Source organism: Cebus imitator, unplaced genomic scaffold (genome assembly GCF_001604975.1).
Source record: "Cebus imitator isolate Cc_AM_T3 unplaced genomic scaffold, Cebus_imitator-1.0 Scaffold18, whole genome shotgun sequence".
Taxonomy (NCBI): Eukaryota; Metazoa; Chordata; class Mammalia; order Primates; family Cebidae; genus Cebus; species Cebus imitator.
The window spans coordinates 3,850,506-3,862,818 of NW_016107333.1; the positions used below are offsets into that span (position 1 = coordinate 3,850,506).

The 12,313-nt window shown below is 52.5% G+C and overlaps 1 protein-coding gene across 1 annotated transcript in view; it reads right to left on the minus strand.

Moving 5' to 3' along the window:
• Nucleotides 1-12,313, minus strand: part of VSTM2L (V-set and transmembrane domain containing 2 like) — a 44,911-nt gene that overhangs the window by 2,326 nt on the left and 30,272 nt on the right. Inside the window, exons 2-3 of the mRNA XM_017512224.1 lie at nt 11,915-12,084; nt 10,126-10,176 (exon numbers count right to left, since the gene is read on the minus strand). Coding sequence (XP_017367713.1) covers nt 10,126-10,176; nt 11,915-12,084 — 221 coding nt within the window. The remainder of the gene's footprint in view (nt 1-10,125; nt 10,177-11,914; nt 12,085-12,313) is intronic.

Consider the following 12,313-nt stretch of genomic DNA (forward strand, 5'->3'; position numbering starts at 1 on the left):
AAAAAGAGAGGAAAGGGAACTTGCTTAAAACAAAAAAAAAAAACAAAAAACCTCCATCTCAAAAAAAAAACAGGCCAGGTTCGGTGGCTCACACCTGGAATCCCAGCACTTTGGGAGGCCGAGGAGGGCCCGCAGATCACTTGAGGTCAGGAGTTTGAGACCAGCCTGGGCAACATGGGGAAACTCCATCTCTACTAAAAAATAGAAAAACTAGCCGGGAGCGTGCATGGTGGTGCATGCCTGTAATCCCAGCTACTTGTGAGGCTGAGGTGCAAAAATCACTTGAACAACCCAGGAGGCGGAGGTTGTAGTGAGCCGAGATCACAGCACTGCATTCCAGCCTGGGCGACAGAGTGAGACTCCATCTCAAAAAATAAATAAATAAAATAAAATAACACAATAAAAAAACAAAACAGTATAAAGGCTGATTACAAATATATCAGGATGTTAATAACTATTCACTCCACTTGCGGGGAGCAACGGTATTTGTTATATTTGTCTTTTTTTTTTTTAAAAAAAAAGAAGAAGGTGTTGGGCCTATGGAGGGGATGGTGGTGGGAGGGGGCTTCTTCTCTTCCCTGGCCCCTTCTTAGAGCCAAAAAAAAAAAAAGTCCCCCTAGCCTGTGGCCCCTGCCCTGCCGAGACACAACAGTGGAGATCAGTTCCCAGCTGCCAGCCGCTGACCCCCTTCCCAGACAGTTTCATGGGCTCAGGTGAGCAGGCCTCAGACCTGTGGCCTACCGGTCCCTCTATTCTGAAGAGACCACCAGCTGGCCTGTTCCTGCCAAGCCCCAGCTCCTAGAGAGGAAAGCCCAGCTTCTGGCTCCAGGTGGGATGCCCCTGCTGGTCACCCCTGCAGTCAGGTGCCAGGACGAAAAGGCACAGCCTCTGCATGCAGCCTGCAGACGTTTCAGCCTGTGCCGGGCGCTCACGTGTGTGACTTCTAATCATCTCACCAATCTGCCCTGGCCTCCCTAGGAGGCCTCTTTCATCAACTCCCAAATGGGAAACTCTTGCTGACCTCATGGCCTTTGCGCATGCTGGGCCCTCTGCCTGGGTGGAGCTCCCTGCTCATCTTCACCCACTGGGTTCCCATTCATTCTAAATGTCACCTCTCCAAGAAACTGACCCCGTGTCACCACTCCCTCCTGCTTCTTGCATAGCAGTCTTCTCATTTTGAATCGTGTGTTTGTCTGCTGAGTTGATTTTTGGGTTCTCTCCCTGGCTAAACTGTACCCTCCATGAGAGCAGGGACAATATTTATTTTGTCCGTGTGGGTGGTTATCACAGAGCCCAGCACTCCATAAATAATCTTCAACATGTGATGAATGAATGGACCCACCCATGACCTTCTTTCTCCAAGTGAAGTGGTACTCAGATGTCACGCTTTCTAATTTTAAGTCACATGGTTACGATGATAGGGTTTGGCTCTGTGTCCCCACCCAAATCTCACCTTGACATGTGAGGGCGGGACCTGGTAGGAAGGTGATTGGATTATGGGGGCAGTTTTCTCCATGCTGTTCTTGTGACAGTCAGTAGTTCTCACGAGATCTGATGGTTTAAAAGTAGCAGTTTCCCCTTCATTCCCTCTTCTGCTACCATGTAAGACATGCCTTGCTTCCCTTTAGCTTTACACCATGACTGTAAGTTTTCTGAGGCCTCCCCAGCCATGAAGCCTCCCTAGCCATGCAGAACGATGAGTTAATTAAACCTCTTTTCTTTGTGAATTACCCAGTCTCTGGTGGTAGTTCTTTTTTTTTTCTTTTTTTGAGACAGAGTCTTGCTCTGTTGCCCAGGCTGGAGTGTAGTCGTTCAATCTCAGCTCACTGCAACCTCCACCTCCCAGGCTCGAGCAATTCTCTGCCTCAGCCTCCCGAGTAGCTGAGATTACAGGCGTCCACCACCACTCCCGGCTAATTTTTTTGTAATTTTAGTAGAGACAGAGTTTCACCATCTTGGCCAGATTGATCTTGAACTCCTGACCTCATGATCCACCTGCCTCAGCCTCCCAAAGTGCTGGGATTACAGGCGTGAGCTACTGTGCCTGGCCTCTGGTAGTTTTTTATAGCAGGGTGAATAGACATAACAATGCCGACTTTGCAGATGATGAAACTGAGGCTCTAAAAGAAGCGACTGGCCCAGAGGCATGGACTCAGTGAGTGGCGGAAATGGGAGCAGGCTCCATGTGCTCTCACCCTCCCAGTGGCATCACAGGCTCACCAAGGGCCACCAATGCTGGCAGGGCCACAGGGAAGCGAAGAGGAGCATGTCCGGTAGTGGAGACTGGCCATCCTCCCTCATGCTGAGCCTTCCCGACTGCCCATTGTCCCCTATATAGGGGAAAGCCTTCAGCAGAGGCACAGAGGTGGGACCCAGGCAGGACTTCCCGACAGCAAGCAGTGGGAAACCCTCCCAGCTGCCCCTCTGGCTATGGGGGCACCCCCTCCCTAGTGCCAGGCTCTGCTGGAGCCCACCCTATCCCTCTGACTCCATCACCTCCGCCCAAGGGCACAAAGAGGCTCTGCGGTCCTGCGTGCTCTCTCCAGTGAGTTAGGAGATGCTGTTGCAAATGCGCAGCGGGAGTGAATTACCTCAACATCTGCTTCCCTCATGGATATTAATTATCCTTCATTTGTCAACCCTACAAGGCACTAATGGAGTAATAATGCAAAGTGCTGGGAGCACTCACTCCTAGGGAGGGAGCACCAAGCGAGGCCCAGCCCTTGGCCCACCCACTCCCATCCCCCAGACAGGGCCGTGAAGGCCTGGATGGCTCCCCAGGCAGCCAGCTTCCTCCTCCCTGTCAGCCCTCTCTGCCAACAGGCAGATGTGGCCTTCAGAAGCATGAGCTCTTCCTCTCTCAGAGAGGAGGAGGGCAGGGAGCACTGCAGGGAGTAGTGGGAGGCCAGACACTGACCCTGACAAGTCGCCAGCACCCTGGCCTCGGTTTTCTTAGGCTAGATTCACCCATTCATTCAACAAGCATCTAGCAAGTGCCTACTCTGAGCTTGGCGCTGGGGACACCACAGTGAGCCAGCCAGATCCCGGTAATGCTGGCACGAGCTGACGGTCTAATGGAGAACCTAGACCTCTAATCCACAATCAAGCACCTCAGCGAGTGAACTTCCAACAGGACGAAGGGCGGGGACACACGTCAGACATGACTCCCTCCCAGTCCCTGTGGTCCACGCCTCTAAGCACAATCTGGAGAAGGCAAATATGATATTTTCAACAAAAATAATAACAGCAACAATTGTGCCTGTGGCTAATGTTTATGATGTGCTTGATCACTGTGAGATGATAAGTTTCATCAATCTCTTTTTTTTATGAGACTGGGTCTCGCAGTGTCACTTTAGGCTGGAGTGCAGTGGCGTGATCACGACTCATTGCAACCTCAACCTCCTGGGCTCAAGCGATCCTTCCGCTTCAGCATCCCCTCCCACCCCCTGAGAAACCGGGGCCACAAGTATGCACCACCACTCCTGGCCAATTTTTGTATCTTTTTGTAGAGACGGGGGTCTCACTATTTTGCCAAGGCTGATCTCGAACTCTTGGGCTCAAGCCATGCTCCTGCCTCAGCCTCCCAAAGTGCTGGGACTCTAGGTGAGCCACCGCATCCAGCCAAGCTTCATCAGTCTTATTTAAACCTCACAATAATCCTATGATGCAGGTGAAGAAACTGAGACTCAGACAGGTGAAGTGATTTTCTCAAGGCCACCCAGCTGGTGACAGAGTCCGTATCTTACCCACCCCTCTGGGAGCCTTCTGAACAGTAAACTAGAGGTGGGTCTTCTCATGTCTTTCCGAGGCCCCCAACACTCCATGTCTTGGGGAAGCCCAGCACAAAGCCTCATCAGAGGCCTCTCGCACAGGAGGGGGCCCAACATCCCCTCCAGGAGCAGCCCGTTGGATTTCATCCATCACACATTGTGCAGAAAGTCCTTTGGCCCAGCCCTCCAGGGCGACTGGAGAGCCCCCAAAGAGAGGACCCCCGCATGGCGGCCCGGCTGTAAATCATAATCACCTCCGCGCAGACATCCACAGGCCTTAGCAGTGTAATTAAGCACCTAATTACGCTGAAAGAGACAAGGCCGAGTCCCGGCCAGGGCCAAGTTCAGCCTCCTCCTTGCTCACCCCATGGCCCAGGCTTTTCCGGGCACTTCAGAGACACCCCAAGGCCAGCTTACATCTGGGAAGCCTGGGATCTTCTTCCAGCCATGCCAGGAAGAATGGATTTGTACTCGTGATGCCAGCCCTTGCCTTCACATGGCCTCCTGGCAGAGGTGGTGGCCCCAGGGAAGGTGCCAGGGTGAGGAATGGGGGTCTGGTGGATCCTGCCCCAGGCTGGGCCCTGCAATCAGCCTCTATCAGCTCCACCCGGCACTTTACCGGCCCCTCAGTATGTTCAGAACCCAACTCAGGGTCTTCCCAGACCTGGGCCCAGAAGGCGCTACTGTTCCAGCCAAACTCTGCAGTTGCCATTTCTGTTTTCCTTCCACGCTCCACACACTCCACCCCTGAACCCACTGACCTCCTCTAACTGGACCATCACTGGACCTCTTCCCCTTCTCTCCAGAATCCACATCCCCCAGCCCTGGCCAAAGCAAGGTCCCCGCTTCTCCCATCTGGGCCATCACCCCAGCCTCCTCCTGGGTCTACACAACCTTCCAACCTCCTCTTCCATGACGGCCAGACCGACTTTTTCAAAATTTTTCAACTTAAACTCTTTGATGGTCTCCATGGTGGCTGACAAGGCCCTTCAAGTTCCCCTCCCAGCCTGCCCCTCAGCCTCATCAGCCACTCGCAATTCCTCCAACGCACACACCCAGCCAAGTTCCCCACCCCTTGTTAAATCCTCCACACTTCAGTGCTCACTTCAAATAGAACCTCTTCCAGGAAGCCCTCCTGGCCCCCCAGGCTAGATCAGATCCCCTGTTTCCCCTCTCTGCATTTTGGTCACAGTTGTAATTTTATTTTTTATCCTGCATGATTATTGGATTAACAACCCTCTCCCACATTGGACTGGGAGCACCCAGAGGGCAGGGACTGTGGCCATGATCTTTCCAGAGTCATCTTTGTTTAACTCACCCGAAACCACAAGCCACTTACAGTGATGAAGTCCCCCGGGAAGGGGGTATGTGTGAATTTCACCTTGTGTTAAAATTAGGAAACTGTGGACTGTCTATGTTTGCAAAACTGGTTAAAGGGAAATTAACTTCGATTCTAGCACAGAGGACTTTAGTCAGATCGAAAGAAAAACTTCCAGAACTTGAAAATGGCCAATAAGCAGAAACGTTTGCCTGAGCCACAGAAATGATTCCACCTAATGGTGGAGTCTTTAGCAGATGTAAGCTGCCAAGGGAGATACTTTTAGGCCAGGGTCCTTCCTGGGCCCCAAGTTAAACGAGGTAATTCATGTAAAGTGCTCGTCCTGGTTCCTAACATATGGTAAGAACTCAATAAATGTTAGCTGCCATATTATTACTATCATCATTATTTTATCACAGATGCCTGTCCTCCCGCATAAATGATCTCCTTACTAGAGCAGTGGTGCGATCTCGGCTCACTGCAGCCTCTGCCTCCCAGGTTGAAGTGATTCTCCCACCTCAGCCTCCCAGGTATCTGGGACTGCAGGTGCACACCACCATGCCTGGATAATTTTTGTATTTTTAGTAGAGACAGGGTTTCACCATGTTGGCCAGGCTGGTCTCAAACTCCTGACCTCAAGTGATCCGCCCACTGCAGCCTCCCAACATGCTGGGATTACAGGAGTGAGCCATCAGATTCTGAGCTTTTATTTTTTATTTTTGAGACAAAGTCTCACTCTGTCGCCCAGGCCTGAGTGCAGTGGTGTGATCTTGACTCACTGCAACCTCCACCTCTCAGGTTCCCGCTATCCTCCTGCCTCTGTCACCTGAGTAGCTGGGATTACAGGCACATGCCACCACACCTGGCTAATTTTTATATTTTTAGTACAGACAGAATTTCACCACGTTGGCCAGGCTGGTCTCGAACTCCTGACCTCAGATGATCCACACACCTTGGCCTCCCAAAGCACTGGGATTACAGGTGTGAGCTACTGCACCCAGCATCTGAGTTTTATTTTTTAACTATTATTATTATCTTGCCTATATCCTGCTCTCTTGCTAGGAATAGGAGTTTTATGAGTCACAAATTCATGTTAACAAGTTTCCACCCTAGGAACCACTGTCATCCACATAGCCTAATCCATAGCGCTTGACAATATCCAAGGTGTTTTCACATATGCCTTCCACAACAGCTCATTGAGGAAAAGGGGGAGTTGAGGAGGTGGCAGGGCTGGATCCAGGACTCAGCTCCTGGGACGCTAAGTGCTGGCCCCACTGTGTCCTCACAGTCCCCACCCAGCAGTCAGCACAGCCAACTGAGAGTCTGAATCTTCACAAGGCCAACATGGCCACCCCGACAGGTTCACGAAGCCCTCCCCTCACCAAGCCCCTCGAAGCTCACAGCACTTTCTTACCCTGAACCTTGGACCATTATTTTTTGATCACAGATGCCTGTCCTCCCACATAAATGAGCTCCCTATGTGATTCTGAGATTCTACAAGCCTGTAGACTGCACTATTTGGCTTAGACAGTATTTTTATTTATTTATTTATTTTAGACAGAGCCCCACTCTGTCTCCCAGGCTGGAGTGCAATGACACAATCTTGGCTCACTGCAACCTCTGCCTCCTGGGTTCAAGTGATTCTCCTGCCTCAGCCTCCCAAGTAGCTGGGACTACAGGCGTGTGCCACCACGCCCAGCTTATTTTGATATTTTTAGTAAAGACGGGGTTTCACCATGTTGGCCAGGCTGGTCTCGAATTCCTGACCTTGTGATCCGCCTGCCTCGGCCTCCCAAAGTGCTGGGATTACAGGCGTGAGCCACTGTGCCTGGCCCTTAGACGGTGTTTTTCAAAAAATCTAATTAGATAACTATAGTTAAAACTTGGCAGAGATTCCATAGAAATTGTGATTTTTAGAAGTCAGGAGAATATGGGGCCTAGGTCCCTGCCTGGCTCAGCTGTGCCCTGTAGACACAGGGTCTGGGTTTCTCAGGCCCCCACAGGAGCTCCTTCACTTGTTCATGTCATGTCACTGGTACACACATGAACAGATATGGGATCCACACCGTGGTGGCATGTCCACATATAAACATCTGGCCAGGTGCAGTGGCTCATGCCTGTAATCCCAGCACTTTGGGAGGCTGCAGCGGGAGGATCACCTGAGGTCAGGAGTTTGAGACCAGCCTGGCCAACATGGTGAAACCCCATCTCTACTAAAAATAAATAAATAAATAAATTAGCCGGGCATGGTAGCACGTGCCTGTGGTCCTAGCTACTGGAGAGGCTGAGGCAGTAGAATAGCTTGAACCCAGGAGGCGGAGGTTGCAGTGAGCCGAGATCATGCCACGGCACTCCAGCCTGGGTGACAACAGTGAAACTCCATCTCAAAAAAAACCAAAACCAAAAACAAAATCTGTGTATGGGTTTACACATACATTGGCCTGGGCGTGCATCTGCGTGTGTGATAGTTATTCAACAGATATTTCTCAGGTGCCTACTGCATCATGCCAGACTCTGGAAATGCAACAGTGGGTCAGGCAGGCCCAGGCCCAGCACCTCCCATCTCTGGGGAGACAGTCGTGAAGCAAAAACTCACACAAGTGGATAATGACAACCAGAAATACAGCCAGCAGGGAAACGGGAGGGCCGCCAGTTGGGTCACAGGTTCAAGGGACATTTTCCCAAGCTGAGCTCTGTAGGAAGAGAGAGAGGAACAGCTTTGCAGGTAGGGGGACCAGCCTGTGCAAAGGCCTGGAGGCGGAAAGCAATGGGAAGGTGGAAAGGCTGCCAGGGTTGGGAGGGGAAGGGGAATGAGGTTAGCAAGAGGAGTGAGGCTGGAGGGTGGGCAGAGCAATCGTGCAGAGTTCTAAAGGCCACGGAGAGAAGTTTGGGCTGCCGCCTCTGGCTGCAGGAATCCAGGGAGTGCAGTGGCTCACGCCTGTAATCCCAGCACTTTGGGAGGCCAAGGTGGGCGGATCACTTGTGGTCAGGAGTTCGAGATCAACCTGGCCAACATGGTGAAACCCCGTCTCTACTAAAAGTACAAAAATTAGCCGGGCGTGGTGGTGGGGGCCTGTAATCCCAGCTACTCAGGAGGCTGAGGCAGGAGAATCGCTTGAACCTGGGAATCGGATGTTGCAGTGAGCAGAGATCATGCCATTGCACTCCAGTCCGGGTGACAAGAGCAAGACTCCATCTCAAAAAACAAACAAACAAATGAACAACAACAACAACAACAAAGAAAAGTTAAAAAAAAAAGAAACGATTATTCTTGTGTCGCTGTCTACACAAGGAGTCTGGCCCATGCCTGTCTGTGTGTTTCCTAACCAGACCCCCAGAGCCCCAGCTGGTGCAGGAATTGCAGGGGCTGGAGTTGGGTGGGTGGGGGTAATTGCACATTTATGCTGAGCACATTTATTTAACTAATTAGCATCATCACATTCCCCTCATGTGGGACCAAGTAGCCTCGAATTCTAATCCTCTAAGTCAATTAGATTATTCTCTCCTTTGTTGGAGCCGCTCCTTAAACCCCAAGCAAAATTATAGGAGAGAGGGCTGCGATGAACAGGGTGTTAATATGCACCCATATTTCTACCTGCCAGGGCTTAATGATGGGTGTTTGGGCCAGAAACGGGGCATTCAATATGGATGCGCTCTTAGCAGAGGGTTGGGGGTGGACCCACAGCCACCCTGAGCTGGATGGAAATGGTTTGAATTTTCAGACCCCAACTGCGACCTGGGCCAGAAGGCACTAATGATGCTTTGAAGGTCCTTGCTGTCACTTCTGGCACCTCCCACCTGAAGGGGCTGCAGCAGCCTCCTCCCTGGCCTCTCTGCCTTCATGCTGCCACCTCTGATGCCCAACATGGCACCCCATCGACTCCCTGTGCCCACTTTCCACATGGTGACCTCGGTTTGGGAGTGCGGCTCCTCTGTACATTCCTGTCGAATTGGACTTGGGGTCCTGAGCTCCCCTACAAGTCCTTGAAAAGTAGTGGAAGAATCAAGCAAAAAACAGTGAATTTAGAGAGGTTTCCCACTATGCACATGCAAGAGCACACACACACACGCGCACGCACACAGGCACACAAGTACGTATACACGCATGCACGTACACACGCACACACGCACGTTCATACCCCACAGCACCTGCATTTTCTGAGTGTGCTGCTGGTAGATGACTAGCCTCCTGCAGGCTGACCTCATGCCCTGTGCACAAATCTTGCCTCGTTGCATGGCCACATGCGTCCCCGGGTGGGTTCCTCCCCCCGACTCTGTGTTCTCTCTCCCCCACCCACCTCTCCTTTCTCCCTCCTGTCTGCCTCTCCCAGGACCGGCTTTGGGGTGCCCCCTCCTTCACAAAAGCCATTACTTCCTGAACTCCCCAGGGCCCCAGCTGCACTGGGCTGCAGCACAGCCCGGTGACAAAGAGCTGGAGCCCTGCAGCCAGGTAGCTCAGCTACACCAGTCACCCCTGGCGTGACCTCCAGCAAGTCCCTGACCCCCTGAGCCTCAGCTGCCCTACCTGCAAAATGGGTGAATGCCTGGCCCTTCTTATAGAGCATGGCTACTAACAAATTAGTCAATAAATAAGAAGGCCTGGCCAGTCCTGAAATCCTCTGGCTAGAGCGTCCCCACCGCGTCCTCAGGGCCAGATCACCAGCGACCCTGAGATGCTGTAACACTGTCATCATGGGCCAAAAACAGCTGGCTCGGTCTCATTAGAGCTTGTTCGTTCCCCAAATAAAAAATGCTGCTGAGATGAGCACAGAGGCACTGGGACACGCACAACCTTGGCCCCAACAGGAGGGAATGCATCTTCTCTCCCCTGTCATTTTTTGTCCCCGTCATTCAATGAACTTGAAAAATCTCCAGCTTTTAAAAAACAGAGCGGGGCCATTTTTTTCCCCTTCTCTTTTTCTTCTCTTCCATCTTCTCGCACAAGCTCCCTGCTGAACTGGACCCCAATTTTTTTTTTTTAAGTCACAGCTGTGCCCTCCATTAGAGCCCTTTCGAGAAGTCATTATCAAAACTCACACTTATTTTGGTCGCCTCCTTCCCTGCGTCTTCCTGCTGAGATGCTTTTAGCTGTTGGGAGTGGGGAGGGGTGGAGAGAGCAGAGACAACGTGTTAGCACGGGGTGGGGGTGGGGCGGCAGTGGGGGGAGACGCTTTACAGGGATGTGGACAGCAGCTAAGACACTCACTACAGCAGATGAGGCTCAGGGGCCATGGGGTCTGGAGCTGGGGTCCCTCAGCTCTCTGTATCCACTCGGGGGATGGAGGAGAGGTCAGAGGCAAAGAAGATAATGGAGGTGCGTAGAAAACTGAACACATTTGTGCATTTAGACACACACAAGGGTACTTTGGTATACATCCGGTGCGTGTGAATAGGCAGAAATCTAAGCGTCAGCTTATTATGTTGCTAGGAGTGTGTTTGTACCCTTCAGTCACTCTATCTGGGACTGTGTTTGTGCCTTCAAGCGTGTCACCCACATGAACGTATGTGCAGATGCTGTGTGAACCCGGCCCACATTCCACACCTTTGCAAGCTGACCCCAAAGGCTTCCAGCCGTACATACCTTCAACTCTTTGCCTAAGGGCTTTCTCTGGCCACTTTCTCTAAGCCTGCATGTGGTAGGGCTGGAAGTCTTGGGGAGCTGACACTCCCAGGAGCAAGACAGAGTTTGATAGGCACTTGGGTACATGCGAGACACTCTTTCATGAACATGGGGAGTGTATGAGCGTGCCAGTGCATGTTTGTGAATGTGTGCAAATATATGCGTGAGTATATGAATGGGTGGGCAGACCCCTCTGTGTTTGCGTGTTCATTAGTGTAGAGCTATGAGGGTGCAAGTGATTCAGACGGAGTTCCTCCGGGAGCTGACCTTGAGGCTAGGATAAGTAGTTTATTTGGGAGGTGATCCCAGGAAGCACAAGTAGGGGAGAAGGTAAGTGAAACCAACAAGGAAGAAAGTTAATAGTGGGGTGTGTTGTCAGCTAGTTACCACTGCAGGCAACTGGAGCTCATCCCACTGGGCACTTGGGAGACAGTGAAAAATATGCTTCGGTCATCCCAGCTGAGGGCGAGGGAGCTGGGCATTCCTCCAACTTTGCAGGTCATTGATGGGGGCTGCTCCTGCCTATGGAGTCCCCTGTTCCTCTTGTTTGCCTCGATGGCCGGCAGGCTGTGGTGTCCAGAGAAAAGCCTCAGGCAGAGCTGGAGAAGCCGGCAGTTTGCAGTGGGCTGGTGCCAGGCATGCTGCACACTGGGCATGGGGCAGAGCACCCACAGCATCTGCCCTACAGGTATGTACATGCAAGCATGCATGGATAGAGGGGCGAGCTCATGTGCAACCATGGGTGTGCTGGGAGCCTGGTGCACGCACGCGTGTGTGCCTGTGAATGAACTCAGTATCTGCAGGGCTATTTACAAAAAGGCTGCCCATGTGGCCTGGAGAAGTGGTGGAAAGTGAGTCACAAAACTCATCTTGCTCCATAACCTGGAGCCAGCTTGAGCCTCTGGTCTCAGTTTCCCCCCTCCCCCGTACCCTTAAGGGAGGGACTCTGTGCTCTGGAAGGCCCTTCTTGCTGTGGCCATTTCAAGTGCTCAGCCTAGCTCTGCCTCCTGCCCGTTCCCCCAAATAAGCCTCCATGATCACCTAAAACCCCCACCCCAGGAGGAAGAAGGAAGGGAGACAGCTGTGTGGTGTGGAGAACAGTGCTGGAGCCCGTATCCATCAGAGGAGAAGAGGGGCAGGGGTTACCCCTACTCCAGAAACCAGGATTTCCCCAGCCTAGCCTGGGCATCTCCCCAGGGGCATTACCTGGTTGGAGGCCCACGCCTGCTTGTCTGTCCAGTCCCGGTGGCTCCGAACGTACCACCACTGGATCTCCAGCGAGTAGGAGGGGGAGCCACTGCCGCGGAAGGAGCAGGCCATCTCCACGTCCTCGTCCGTCCGTGCCGTCATGTCATGGGGTGTCTCTGTGAACAAGGCTGTGCAAGACACAGGGAAGAGTGGCGGGGCTCAGGAAACCGCAGGGCCAAGGGCTGCTGGGTGAGGGAGGTGGAGAACATAGGAGCCGCTGGCCCTGCATGGCGGGGATGGGTGGAGGGGGTAGGGGAAGCCCGCAAGCCCGCTGGCAGGAGTGGCCTGGCTCTGGGTGGACACTCAAGTCGGGAGATGCGGTTGAGGGAGTAGGTGCTGCCCCAGAGGCCGAGCCAG